Below are 15,187 nucleotides of genomic sequence, written 5' to 3' on the forward strand. Positions count from 1 at the left end.
TGATCCTTTTCCTTTTGGTTTTTATGGCACTGGGTTACTGTTTAACATCCCCACCCTACTTTGAGTTTGTTTAGTAAATCGATCTAATGACAGGGCTATGGTGGCGCCATCCAATGTGTCGCTCCATGAATTATAGGCCGCTCAGCTCTCCAACCTTCGCTTTTAATGTTGTCGAACACCTTTACCTTTTTAACATTCTCAGTGTCACCTAGACTAATGTCACACTGAGGTCTGCTCACTGCCGGAATACAACGGTACACCTGGATAAATGCACATCCCACACCGAAACAGAAACACAGGTAAGTCAAACTTCTGTGAATTATATTGTCATTGAAATGCAAAATATTAACAGTGGCTGTAAGAATTTGTGGAGGAAATGAAGCTTACCTTAAGTAGTTCCTCAAGGAAGTTTAGCATAGTGATATGTTCTGCTAAATCACGTGGTTTTGTATTTTGGTGGTAATATAGTGGTACTCCCCATTCACATACAATTCGATTGCTGCTAAATGTCCTGTAACCAGAGGTGGTGTACTTTTGATTGGCAGGATACAGTATGTGGTATTTGCATTTTGTCGAGTGTGTTTAATAAGATAGTGTTCTCACCTCTGTCCGCAGACATTTTGTGAAAGCAGATAAGATAGACTCACTTTGTCACGCATGCTGCGCCGTAAAGATCATGTGATAACCCATTTCATATTCTGTACAAGGACTTCTGTAACAAGAGCGCTGTTTCGGAGCAACAAATCGCTAAGCAGGAAGATGGTGTAGACCTTTTTCACAGCAGACATTTTGACATGTCACAGCAGAAACAGCTCAATCAATGACATTAATAACAACAGTATTCCATTTAGATTAGCCACTTTAAGGGCCCTGCTGTTGTGCATGCTGGCACACTGGAGTTGCTCACTGGGACACTTAATGGAAGAGATCCATTGTTAATGTTCCACCTGCACTTTCCTACTATGACAAGTCAAAATGTCTGCTGTGAAAAAGATCCATTACAGTTGCATTGTTTTTCTCCCCTGATGCACTACCACTGCTACCACTGAATGCACATTAAAATAACTTAACCAGTCATACAATTAATGTCACTTCTCTGATTAGTGTAATTGGCAATTAACACCCCCACTTTGTGACAGTGAAACATGAGTTTTGATATTGTATACTACAGACTGTGTAAAAAAAAAAAACATTGGATATACAAGCTGTGGACATAACACCTGTCCCATACAATGCAATCCAAAACAATGGCCCTACAATAAACTCTACATTTGTGAAAATTGCAATGGTGAAGTTTTGTTGAGTGTGCCAGAGAGTTGATTTTTGAGGCTTAAGTGTGAGTTGATGTATACAGTCTAATTCAGCTGGACAAATCATTTGTAAAACATAAGCTCTGTTATCAAAGATGAACGTCATTAACCAAACTTCAGACTTTGCAATAGATGGAAAATGAAAATTTGGAAAAATAAATGAGTATGACACACATTAAAATACTAGTAATGCCAGTAGGGATTATGGATTTATAGAAAAGATGTTTTTTTTTTTTGTTTTTTTTTTTGCCAGGTCTGCATGTAACTCAAAAATTTAAGGAAACTTCCTTCTGTTGAGTGTTGTAGAAGTTAAACTGATGATGAATTTCACATATTTCTATTCATTTGCACCAAATCAATATGCAAGTAATGATGATCTTTGACTAGTTAAAATGAAGATAAACTTTTGGAGTTTTAGGAGTGAATAATATTCTGCTAAACTGTATATTTTTTAACAGTTGCTCAGGTTTTAGGAAGTGACGGTTTACTAGAGTCAGTTGGGTGGCTGATCATCATCTTGTGACTATTAAAAACTCAAGTCTAAATAGTGGTGACAGTATTATGGCCAGTTCACACAGAGATAGCCTCTTAACTCTGGGTTTTATGACTGCAGAGCTTTTGGTTGCTAGGCGGAAGCAAGGTTTCTCAGTCATGTCCTGCTTAGCTTTCAATTGAATAAGTCATAACACCTTTTACACTAAATTTTTGTGTTTCTATGAATGTGTAATTCATATGGATTTTTTTAAAATATATTTTTATGTTTAACTGTAAAAGCAGTGGTCTTCTACAGTATGTGTTTGCCAGTAGATGCAATGAAATAGGAGCTGGAGTTTCCTTATACCCAGCTGGTGAACTTACCTGAATGCAGGTTTACATCATTGCACCAAAGCATGGTTGAAAGATGTGTTTTCAATGTATTAGTGAGGTGAACAAAGTAAACAAACCAAGTGAACATGGGCTTGCTTTCTAAACATCTTATCAGCTTCAGTGTTTGGAATATTGTGTCACTATCCAAATAAATCAAGAGGAGGGTATGATTTGTCAAGTATTCAAAAATGTAGAAAGAAAATGATCAATGCAGACTTAAATTACTCAGCTTGTTGTCCTTGCACTTAAAAGGGGGATTCATTGCACTTTTCAATGAATACTGGATTTTTCTGCAATTGTGCATGCCTAGACCAAAAGCACCAACACATACAGTTTTGCTTTCTTTTTGTATGTTAAACCAAACAGTATCTCTCATGAGTAGCCTCTCATAAAATGACCTACTTACATACAATATTATATACAAGCACTACCCCAGCTATCTTTAATTAACCTTTATCTATTTGTCTTTATAATCTTCTCTACAATGTTCTGCATCAGTCATTTTGTGTTTAAGTGTTTGTGAACATGAGAGTCATTTCTTCTTCACTCTATACAAACCTGATGAGTCAGGAGGCCTGACCTCACGGCATGGTTAAAATATAATCTCTCTATCACTTCTCTCTTTCCCTTCCTCCCTCTCCTTTATATCTTTCAACCCCTTTATCTCAGCCTCCTGAATTAACTATCTATGGCTGGAAATGAATAGTCTAGTAGGTAATTAGAAATAATCTGCATTCTGATATACTGTACCTACAGTGACGATATATAACCCACATGCCTGCTCATACTCTGTAGGTGCTTTTCTCATTGGCTCTCTCGTTACTGATGTAGGGCATCTCCCATATTACTGCCTCTTATCATTTACAACCTTCTCCAACACAATGCCCCAAACTGATTGCCTTTAAGCCACACAATAAGATTTAGTGCAATGAAACCCCTGATGTAAAATGGGTGGGTTGGGACATTTTAACTGGTTTATGGTTAGAGTGTGTTCACAGCATTCTTGCCTCGAAGGAGGAGGCAGCTCGGGGATGAACTTGTATTTTTGACTTCCACTTTTGATGTCCTAATTTCTAAAGAAATCTATTTGGGTGTTTGTACAGTGACAGAAAAGTGTGAGAAGTATAAAAATGTGTTATCTTGACATGAGCTGCTTCTTAGGCGGCGTTAGTATCTCTCGTATTTTTACACAGCAGACTGTCTCATTATTCAACAAAGACTAAAATAAATATATCACCCTGTCTGAGAATTCTCATTCATCATAAGCCATAGCACTAATCGCAATCAATGAAAATGTAATACATTTCTTAGTTTGATGGATTAAAAAAATGACACTCTGCGCAATTTAAACATTCCAAAAATACAAGCAAAAACACAAGATGTGAGGCTTCAACTGGACTGCAGTCAGTGAGGTTAATCTCCTTTGATATATTTACAGTATAAGGTTAAAATTAGAAATAGAGTTAAGTTTTATGAACAGAGGGTTGGATGTAAACCCAAGGAGTGTGTTTGTGGAAGAGTTATTGGTGTTTTCCACTTCACTTTATGTCTTTATAGATTATATCTGCTGAGTTGGTGGTGCTATTACTCCTCTATTGATTAGATTAGGAGGCCTGGGAAGGACACACACACACAAATACACACACACACACACACACACACACACACACACACACACACACACACACACACACACATTCATAAATGTGTGTGTCTCACCATGCCTGCAGAGTCTGTCTCAGGTAAAAAAAAAAAAAAAAAAGTAGAGAGAGGGAGAAGGGAAATATCTCCTTCACCTCTATCTATCCATCCTGTGATAAGTGTGAGGGAGAAGGACAGATAAGTAATGTACAATAAGGTGAGAAGTCTTAGTCACAGCTCCTCCCCTCTCCTTGTTTTCCTGGCCCAATCAGATGGGATTATATATCTTTTATGCCAGGGATCTCCCATGTCATGTCTGTAAGAATTAGATGAAGCAGAGACTAGCAGATAAAGAAAAAGAGAGAAAGAGAGACTTTAGAGCAAAGAGACTGAAAGAGAAGACACGAGAAGACAAGAGAAGACAAGACAAGAGGAGAAGAGAGAAGAGAAGATTGGGTTAAAAGAGGAATGAAGTATCCTCCTGCTCTTCAGAGTAAATCTCTCTTAGATATGGAAGTAGCCAATTACTGTGAAGGCCTGGACCCCTCATACAATACGCTGGGCTTTGAGAATGCAGAGGTACTCTATGGAGGAGGAGGTAAGCGTGTGTGCATACAGACACATAAACATGTGCAAATAGACACCCATATGCAAACACATACAAGACATGTTCAACAGACATGAACTGAAGTACAAAATGTCTGTTTTTCAGAATGAATGTTAAATTGGATATGCTCTCATGCATGTTATAAGGACTCCTATCTTTTAAACCCATTGTCACCTTTATCTTCATATTAACCTACTGCACATAGCAGGACCTATTCTATTTAACAAATAACTTTTAAACAATTAACAATTAACTTTTAAACAATTAACAATTAACTTTTAAACAATTAAAATTGTTGAGCGAATACAAACATTTTCCACAATCAAAATGGCATAAATGGACAGAGAAATGAGAGGAGTCTGTAACCTTACTGATTAATATGTAATCTTTTTGGGAGAAGGTGGTGCGGTTATCTGCCTCAGAACTGTGTGAGAAGGTATATAGTTAAGTTTGTAAGACAGAGGTTTGCTGATGAAGAGAAGTGAGACCAGCTGAAAGCAAATGAGTTGCTATTTAAAGAACGGGAAAGCAGTAAGGCCTAGTTTTTACATAACACACTCCACATGTCTAAATTAAATGCTGGGGAAACTTCTGACATTTTGATGTTGGCCAATAGTGCGTGTATTCAGTTCTCTGTTAACACTGATTGTGGAAAATTATTTCCACTTGTCTATTTCCTATACTGTATGCAAGAGGATACCTGTAGCTGTGGTTAGAGAAAAGAAAAGGGTAAGGCGGAGGTTGTAAAAATTCAAAATGTTATAAACCTATTTAGGCAGGAATTGCTGGTATGTGTCATAAAGAAGTTTTATTGAGGGGCAAGCACGCATCTTACTGATATACTGATGTCACCTCAGCATGTGAACAGAAAGTTAGTCGAACACTGACTCATCTTCCCGTGGCACTACCTGGTGTGGGGGCTGAGAGAGAAGTGTGTGTGTGTGTGTGTGTGTGTGCGCGTGTGGAGGGATGTGTTGATGTCTCTTGAATTTTTACATGTTATGATGTCATGTTCATGTTGTGTTCTATTTGGTAGGCTGTAATAGAGCAGTAAATATGCAGACAATGATGATGATTATAGTTTTGATTATGGTGATGAAGCTTCTGCTGATGATCATGATAATGATTATGATGATTATGATGATGAAAGACATCAGCAATAATATTTAATATGGTTGGTGAGCGATCGAACTGCCATGTTTTTTCTTCCCGATTTAGGTTTTGCAGATGCATATACTATAATGTTCAAATCCAACATCACACAAGTGATTTTGCAGTTATACAAACCCCAACAAACCTCTGTAGTTATAGTATGGACTATACATAGAATACATAGAATGCTATTATTAGAAATAGTGTTCTTTCTACTAAACTTTTCCCTCGATAATGATTATAATGGTCAACTCATTAAACAACATTTACTTCATAAAAGAGGCAATTGCTAGAATTAGTTTACTTTTTTATGTTCTGAGCAACTCTGACCTGGTATGGCAGCAACTGTATGGCAATAGGTACAACTTTTGGAAAAAAATCAATGGTAAAAATTGTGACAGAACGCAATGCAGCACTCTACAGATCTGACCCATATAGACTGAGATGAATAGGCTGAAGGCAACACACTTTCCACAAAAAAAAACGTTTTTGTGAAAAGAGGGACGCATTCAAAAATATACCTTTCACTTGATGTGAATGTTCATCTGTCACAGAACGTCACAGTGTGCGACATACACCAGGTGGTTAGAGCGCAAACAGAATTAGCACAAAAAACCTTTTACCATCAGAATAATTTTAAAGATGCTATCATCACATAGAAATTCTACAAAAGTGTCTGCAATTAGATAAAACAGTGCAGTGAACAGTTTGCATTGTGGTTCCAGGCTAGCAAATAATTGAATTATTATAGTGGACGATTTTTGGATGTATACTGCAACGCATTGCTTCCATTTTGTTTTTGTATTTGTGTCTATTCCAGTCTATGTATTACATAGATGTATGAGTATGCACTTGAGTGTGTGAACATACAGGTACTGTATATTTACCTGGGTGAGTGTTTTTGTATGTTTCAGACAACATGCCAACAGAGCCGAGCCTACCTGGTGCAGACGGGGTCAGCAGTAACTGTGCCATCTGTGGAGACAAAGCCACCGGGAAACACTATGGAGCCTCCAGCTGTGATGGCTGTAAAGGTTTCTTCAGACGCTCCATACGCAAGAGCCATGTCTACACTTGCAGGTACAGAGAACAAGAACATACTACGTGAGCACCCATAAACACATGGAAAAAAAGCACACCTAAAAACATGCAAAGACATCACACCTACAGACATCTATAGACACTTCATGCACTTAAATACAAAATAATGCCCAAGTGTTCATTATTGATGAACATAAATAGAGAGATGCTGTACTCATGGCATAAAATTACATTACTAACATATGAAAGTTGTAAGACACATACATACATGATGTGCAAGCACATAAACGTCCTCTTGTACATATACTCCCTAAATACTCTTAAACGACTGATAAGTACCTTTTCAGTCCAGTCATCATGATATAGAATGTCACATTACATTATGTTACATTACAGTACACTGTATTGTTATATGTCTTGCTCTGTAAAACTATCAAATTGTATGTTCTTCATATGCAGGTTTAACAGACAGTGCATTGTAGATAAAGATAAGAGGAACCAGTGTCGTTTCTGCAGACTCAACAAATGTTTCAGAGCTGGCATGAAAAAAGAAGGTAGGGAACCCTCCCTCCTGTCACCCAGGAAAAACTGTTACACGACATGACAAACTGACCATATTGAAGCTGCACTAAAATGTAGAGACTAGAGCTGCAACATGTAGTCAATTAATTAATCTACAGAAAATGAATTGCCAACTATTTTCATAACAGATTCATTGTTTTGAGTCATTTCTTAAGAAAAAATGCCCAAATTCTCTTGTTCCAGCTTCCTGGATGTGAATATTTTCTGTTTTTTTTAGTCCTATATGATAGTAAACTAAATATATTTGGGTTGTGGACTTTTTAGGTTGCAGCTTGGGCTTTGAGAAACAATGATCGTTATTTTTTACCATTTTCTGACATTTTAAAGACCAAAAGACTGTCGATAAATCTAGAAAATGATCAACAGATTAATCAATAATGAAAATAATTGTTAGTTTACGTTGTGTTAGTTTTATGTGCAAAAAAGAAAAAAAATAGAAAGAAAAAAATATTGTCAGTAAACTTTACATTTATATATTTTAGAGATAACATTATACAGGTATGAGCCTAAAACTAGTGACATTGAAGGAAAGGCTGTCATCAGAGAATCTGAAAGCTGCTTCAAAATGGTTGAAATTGGCTCGGCCATAAAGTAGCTGATTACTTAGTGTGCCTGTGTGTGTGTGTGTATTTATGAGGGGTATAACCTTGGCACAGAGTTTTATGACACGTAATCATGTGTTATTCAAACATGTTGTTCTGGATTGGAACTGGTTAACGTTTGACTCCGCTTGCTGATGCCAGCCTGTATGACTATTTTCCTAAATATTAACTGCCCTGGTATCCGCTGTCATAGTTTGCATGCAGGATTTCCCCTCCAACACTTACCACTCATAAATAACAACTTGGGGTAATTTCTTTAAAATGCTGAACCAGGAAATTGATTTTAATATTATTAGGATTAATGGACCCACAACTATTTGAAAATTAGTTGATTTTTAAGAAGGAGGTGCTGTCATCTCCCTCTTCTTTTTTTAAATTTCTCTTTTTGTTTCACACACAGTTACTTTAGCTGTCTGTTATATTTTAGCTGTACAGAATGAGAGAGATCGGATCAGCTCAAGAAGAAGTATTCCTGACTCCCAAGACGTGCCACCCATCACTATTTTGGCCCAAGCAGAATCATTGTCCCAACAGGTGACAATCCTCCTTGTGAATTTCCTATTTTCCTACTGTTTGTATATGTGAGCTGGTTAAATTAACAAATGGTGAGCCAGGAAGTCATTATATTCTGTCTCCCTCCAGATCACTGCTACAGTTGGAATAGCAGATGTAACGGAGCAGAAATCAGCCACTGTTGGAGATGTATGCGATTCTATGAGACAACAGTTACTGGTGTTGGTGGAATGGGCCAAATACATTCCTGCCTTCGGAGAACTACCACTGGATGATCAGGTAATAGAGCTGCGGTGCATTATGGGTGATCTCTGATTATGTTATTGCTTGCATACAGTCATTCTCTTGCATATTTTGATTTCATGCTTGCTAAAAGCATCTCTCCGACTCAAGCACTTCTGTTTAATACAGTTTTGAAGTGCTGTCTTTCCATATTGGTTGTGTTTAGCTTATATGGGTCTGAGTGTGTTTGGTGCTCTAACAAAGCATTTGTTTGGTCAAGTTGGGATGGAAGAAAGTACCTTCTTAATTAACCAAAAGCAGACAGGTCATAGAATATTTGAAGCAATGATTAACTTGAGTTTTAGAGATGTTGTTTCAAATTAGCATACAGAGACTGCTTAATATACTATAATACACTCTAAACATGGCCGCTGTGTGATGTATGTAAGGGCAAAAGGGATGCATTGTTGCATTGTTTGTGTTCTTTGTTTAACTGTGTGTGCGTGCATGCCTGCGTGTGTTTGTCTCCAGGTGAGCTTGCTCAGGGCTCATGCAGGTGAACACCTTTTGCTTGGGGTTGCCAAAAGGTCAATGCCATTCAAGGACTTCCTGCTTTTAGGTATGAACTGACCAGTGGAATGGCATCTTATTTATATGTGGTGCAATAAGGTGGTTCAGCACTCAAGTGTGAAGACTGATCAAATGTTGTATTAGCTGAGAATGATTAACTAAAGGTTTCTTTTTCTTTGTGACTTCAAAAGTGTCTCTAATAAATTGCATTACTCATTACTGGGGTATGTCCCAACATTGTACTGTAGGCAGATCTGTCATCTACTCACACCCGAGTACACAGAAACACACATTTTGCAGGGACCTTCCTCACGTGCCTTTACCTTAACCTTGACTGAAATCCTTAAATAGGCCTAACAAAAGTCCACAACATTCAACTTATATTCTCTCAAGGCTAAAAGTACTATTCCTGACACCCTTCTACACAAGCATACTCCCACACTCCACCCCATACACACTCACATACCTTTTCCTCCTTGTCGACTCCCTTCAACACAGCCACTCATTGATACTCTCTTTGTCTGCAGGTAATGGCTGTGTGATCCACAAGAACAGTACTGAATCAGAGATCTGCCGGGTAGCCAACCGAGTGTTGGATGAGCTGGTCCAGCCCTTCCAGGATATTCAAATAGATGACAACGAGTATGCAGCGCTCAAAGCCATCATCTTCTTTGACCCGGGTAACAATTAAACATAATATTTAGTAGTAGTTTATTACCCTACCAGCCCTAAGGGGATTTGTGACTTGTATACTTGAAAACTAACCTTATTGGTGTTAAGTAGTCACTAATTTACTCTTCTTGGGCATGTGTGGTTACCCTGTTTTCTGGCTCACTCTTGCCTCTCTATTCAGGGATTATAATCTGTATGTGTAATTAGAAATTTTATCTGGTTCTCTGGTTGGTGTAGTACGTGAGTAAGCTTAGGTAAGGTATTTTTAGGCACGTGTGAGGAAATTACATCTACTTCTTGGTACTTCTTAGAACAGGATTTTGGAAATTAGTATCAGTGATAACCTTGGCTCAGAGTTTTATGACCTAATTGCGTGTTATGATATGCTGATTGGGGTTGGTGTTGCATAATGGCACACACATTTATCAAAGTTATCAGTTCAAAAAATGTTCAATTAATTGAATAAATAATTGCAACTAAATAAATGACATACGTGTGACCATGTTATATTTAAAAATAGAGCATAAAAACAAAAACAAAGAGACTTAAAACTTATAAAAAGGTAAAAGATTGATCAGGAAAAAGACAAACAATGTGAACATTTCAGCAATTGATTGTAAAAGATTAAAAATTGCAAACAAAACACTTCTGCTAACACTACCTTGTCCGAAACCCCTCACAATTTCTGCCCAGGTCCCTTTTTCCAACATATCCTGCATCTGGTTACACTTCAAGTTAAATCACAAACCTTCCATCCTTCCTTAGCCCAGTGTAACCAGAATCCCAGCTTCCATTTCCTTTTACCTGCCCCCCTTTTTCTCTCCCCTTCACTAAATCCCCTCATTTTGCCTTCATGCCCCAGTTTGACCATAATCATTCCATCAATTCCACTCATATCCTCAATTCCATCCTTGATCTTTCTGTTTTTTTCCTCACCCTCTTGCCCTTCAATCCCTCCCCCAATTCCACACTTGGCCTCCCAATCTGCAGATGCAAAATCTTTGCGGGACCCTTCGAAGATCAAGGCCATGCGTCTGCAGGTAGGTAGAACATTTGACCCTTGTAACTTCTTTTCTAGTCTGGTCATTTATACTGTCATTGGTTATTATACTTAACAGTATATTATGTATTTTACACATTTTTCACTGATATATCAGTCAATGTACAAGGACAACTGTGCAGTTTGCTTACACTAATGGAGACTTGGCCTTGTGTGTGGTGTGTGTGTGTGTGTGTGTAGGTCCAGATGAGTCTGGAAGACTACATTAATGACCGTCAGTATGACTCCAGGGGTCGTTTTGGAGAGTTGTTACTCCTGCTGCCCACCCTGCAGAGCATCACCTGGCAGATGATCGAACAGCTCCAGTTCATTAAGCTCTGTGGCCTGGCCAAGATAGACAACCTGCTGCATGAAATGCTGCTGGGAGGTAAGACTGGGCCCATGTCTGCGCTTATAAACCTGAAAGATGAAAAATAGGATGACCTTCAACTAGGTTGCCAATGCAACAGTGGAGCTCGTTAGTGGTGAATGTGGGAACCGTATGTGCATAAAGCAATGCCGAAAAACAAAAGTATACATACTCTGGAAAGTTTTCCAGGATATGTGCAGAGGGGAGAAAGCTAGATTTTACAAAGACATGGAATACATTTGTAAAATCAACCTATATATTAGGAAAAGCCAAAATAGACAACTTGCTACATGAGATGCCGCTAGAAAACATCTGAAACATAACGTCTGCAATAATATCTATGAATAGGGAAGTCTAAAGTTAAAGCAAGTATGCATAAAATATTCTAAGAATGGCCATGATAGAACTAAACTAAACTAAACAACTAAAGCATAAGATGAGGTGTGGAAATAAGTTATCTCCAAAAATGTCTTCCATTTATTCACTGTGCACTAAAAACAACTCCTGAATATGATAACCTGACTTGAGGGAAAAGAGAGAGTTGCATTTGTCTTATTTTTCAACACTCTATAGAGATGTGGAACTAACACAACAACAGTCTTGCTGTTCTATTTACAAATGTGCATGTGCAACTGATAAAGTACAAAAATGCAACATACAGTAATGTCAAATATACTTATAAACTTACGATACGATATGATACGATACACTTTATTTTCCCCATAGAGACATTTCTCTTGAACTCAAATTCTGCACATATGACATATTCTCTTATCATATAACTTCCTCCATAGAAGTAAAAATAAAAAAAATTAACAACATATAAGCAAAGTAACGCATACTGTAGCACATCACAATCATAGATTGCACATATTACACAACCAGTGATAAGAACAAGCAACACATTGCACAACCCCTTGCATTATATCAAATATCTATTACACAACCCCTCGCATCATACCATGAAGCTACTGAACAACCCTACAGCCTCAAGCAACATTATTTAAAAAATTAATTGATGTAGGCACAAATGAGTTTTTAAAATGGCTGAGTTTGCAATGGGGTACGCTATATCATCTTCCTGAAGGTAAGAGCTCATACTCAGCATGGTGAATATGAGATGGATTAGACTCTATTCTCTGTGCTTGCCTGAGAACCGACTGCTCATATATTGACTGGGGGGACTGGTGTTCTTTCCTCCCCATAACCTTAACCAGATGAGCAAGCTTAGATTTTGACTGTACAGAGAGATTGCCATAACATGCTGACATCCCATACGTGACTATACTCTCTAATACAGCCTGATAGAATAAAAACACAATACTCTGATCTATCCCATGCACTCTGAGTCTGCGTAAAAAGTATAATCTCTGCTGTAAACAAGAACACAAACTTTCAACATGGGCCTTCCAGCTGAAGGTGTTGTCCAAGTGAATGCCAAGGTAGTTGTAGGAGCGGACCTGATTGGTTCATCATGTAATGCCACTGGACTATGATCTCCCACTGACCTACGGTCTAGATGGATGGCATCACACCATTGCACAAAACTCTGTTTCAGTGCAATAGGCTGAAGGACTTATGTCTTGTGCAGTAGGCTGAGGATAGCAGTGTCATCTGAAAATTTTAGAATGTGATTCATAGGGTGGCTGCTTGTACACTCATTTGTGTATAATGTACCTGATCTGGGTTCTGAAAGGGTATTGTTGACCCTGTCATGCTGGATTCAATTGGTCAAAAAGGAAAAATACCACTTGGTTATAAAAGGATTGATACTCATCTGTTTCAGTTTCGGGATTAGCAGATTAGCAGGGCCGAAGCGTATTAAAAGCAGAGCTAAAATCAACAAATAGCAGGTGTGCATAGGCCTCGGGGTCTTCCAAGTGCTTAATAGTCAAAAGGGTGATACTGTTAACATCATCATCCTTGCCCAGCCTCGCCTGTAAGCTAATTGGAATGGATCTAGTACAGAATTGACCTCTGCTTTGAGTACAGACACCATGTATTTTTTAAAGCATTTCATCACAATCAAAGTTGGAGACACAGGTCTATAATCATTATTTTCAATTGGACAAGGTTTTTTTGGAGCTGGAATAATCATGGATTTTTTCCAGCGGGCAGGGACAGTGTGTGAGTACACAGACTGCTAGAAGACAGCTGGGGTGAGTTCTTCGGCACAGGTCTTTAAGAGAAGAGCAGAGATGCCATCTGGGCCTGTGGATTTCTTTGTGCATACATGTCTAAAAAGTGACTGAATCTTGTGTGGGTCAACCACTAGCCTGAAGCTCAAATCATTAGTTGAGGTGGTCTCAAGTACATTATTACATTCCAAAGAAAAGTCCTGCATTTTGAACCTAATATAAAAATCATTCAGTTCATTGGCTTTTTGCAGATCATTATTAGTGATGATCTAGTGAAAAAAATATGCAAAGTGAACTACAATAGTTCTCTTTGGTCTGATAAGGGCTTGTTAGGTGAGATGCTACCATGTGCAAGGTGAAATCTGTGTTTTGGAAAATTTTATTGTGTGTGAGTCCTTAAATGTCACCTGATCAAATAACAGATTTATTGTTGAGATACAGGAAAACATCTTACTGTGTAAAAACAACTTGCACAATCTGTTGAAGTTCACAGTTCAATTAACGTGAGGCTGTGTTTTGTGTCCAGGCTTAACATCAGAGCCCTCACACCTGCACCATCCAGCACACACCCAGCTGGCCCAGGACCCTGTGACTGGACACACACTGGTCATCAGCACCATGCCTATTGCACACACTCCACAGATAGGTAAGACCCACATACTCAACAACCTGAGAAACAACAACACACATACATACTAGTTTGTGTCTAACCTTCTGACACACACAAGAAATATTAAAGTTCATGTACAATTCGTCTCTTTTCATGAAATGTCACATTAGTGTGTGCTAGTTGCATTTCAAGATGGAGAGAAAGATGCATTTCCATTAACTTGAAACTAATAAATAGGCATCCTGTATGTGAAAAATCCATTAAAAAGTAACATTTACAAGAATTGATAAGTATTGGCCATATTGTACACTTTCATTTGAAAATAAAAAATGCACTCGGCAATATTACACCACCTAATGGACACATAAGATTGATGGGAATTGTATGTATATGACCAACTTCAGATCCTGATAACATTACTAGAGGGTCATGTTGGAAACATTTTACAGACAAATGATTATATTGCTTTTTTTTTAAACAAAATTTGCAAAAACTAATATAAAACGTCTCTCTGTCCCTGCCTCTTTTCCTTCAGCCTCTCCAGACACTCCCATCCCATCGCCCCCGCAAGGTCCTGCTCCAGAGATGTACAAACACTTTTCCCAGCCTCTCTGTCCTCCAGCAAGCCCCTCTTCCTCCACACAGACAGACCCCTGACTGCTCCCTGTACTAAAAAAGCAGCTTTCGTGGGATCAGCTTCCTCAGCCCCATATTCATCATCATGGTCACGACATAAAAATTATGAAAGCTGTTCAGTGTCTGTGGTTAGACTTTACCCTGCTTCTTTCCCCTGTGACTCCTGGTGGTGTTGCAACAGTAACTTAGACATAATTAAAGTGGCTACATGCAGCAATTCCAAACTTCAGAATGTCGTTTTCAAATTAAGTGGACAAATGAAACACCACACAAGGGTTTAAAAAAACATGCTGAACATTTTTGCGGTCACCTAAAACTAATAGATTGGTTTTCAACTTTGTATCCTTTCACTCTCAGTTTTTTTTTTTTTAAAAAACATCCCAAACCTTTGCCTTGTAATGAATTGTATATTTTATTCTAATGCTGTTAGAAAGCTGTTAGCAGTTAGGGCCCCCAGTCCTTATGGATCATTGTGTACAGTTTATAAGTGGTGCATATCAAGTGAGTAGTTGTGATAGTGTGTAAATATATAAAGTACTATTTAATCATATGAGTAAGCTGCAGAAGCAACAGCGATGGAAAACTTTGAGGCTCACTATCAAAACATCACGGCTG

At 38.2% G+C, this 15,187-nt stretch overlaps 1 protein-coding gene across 2 annotated transcripts; it reads left to right on the top strand.

Moving 5' to 3' along the window:
- Positions 1-57: 57 nt before the first annotated feature.
- Positions 58-14,934, top strand: hnf4g (hepatocyte nuclear factor 4, gamma). 2 transcript variants are annotated; one of them, XM_067578175.1, is made up of 11 exons: positions 58-299; positions 6,492-6,657; positions 7,078-7,172; positions 8,230-8,336; positions 8,445-8,594; positions 9,069-9,156; positions 9,635-9,787; positions 10,770-10,819; positions 11,020-11,206; positions 13,853-13,972; positions 14,472-14,934. In XM_067578175.1, the coding sequence occupies exons 1-11, from the start codon at positions 269-271 to the stop codon at positions 14,591-14,593; spliced, it is 1,269 nt and encodes a 422-aa protein (XP_067434276.1). In that variant the 5' UTR covers positions 58-268; the 3' UTR covers positions 14,594-14,934. The 2 variants fall into 2 exon arrangements, with proteins under 2 accessions (XP_067434276.1, XP_067434275.1); XM_067578174.1 differs by lacking the exon at positions 58-299 and adding an exon at positions 3,829-4,416.
- The last annotated feature ends 253 nt before the right edge of the window (positions 14,935-15,187 follow it).

This window comes from Thunnus thynnus, chromosome 21, assembly GCF_963924715.1.
Source record: "Thunnus thynnus chromosome 21, fThuThy2.1, whole genome shotgun sequence".
Classification (NCBI taxonomy): domain Eukaryota; kingdom Metazoa; phylum Chordata; class Actinopteri; order Scombriformes; family Scombridae; genus Thunnus; species Thunnus thynnus.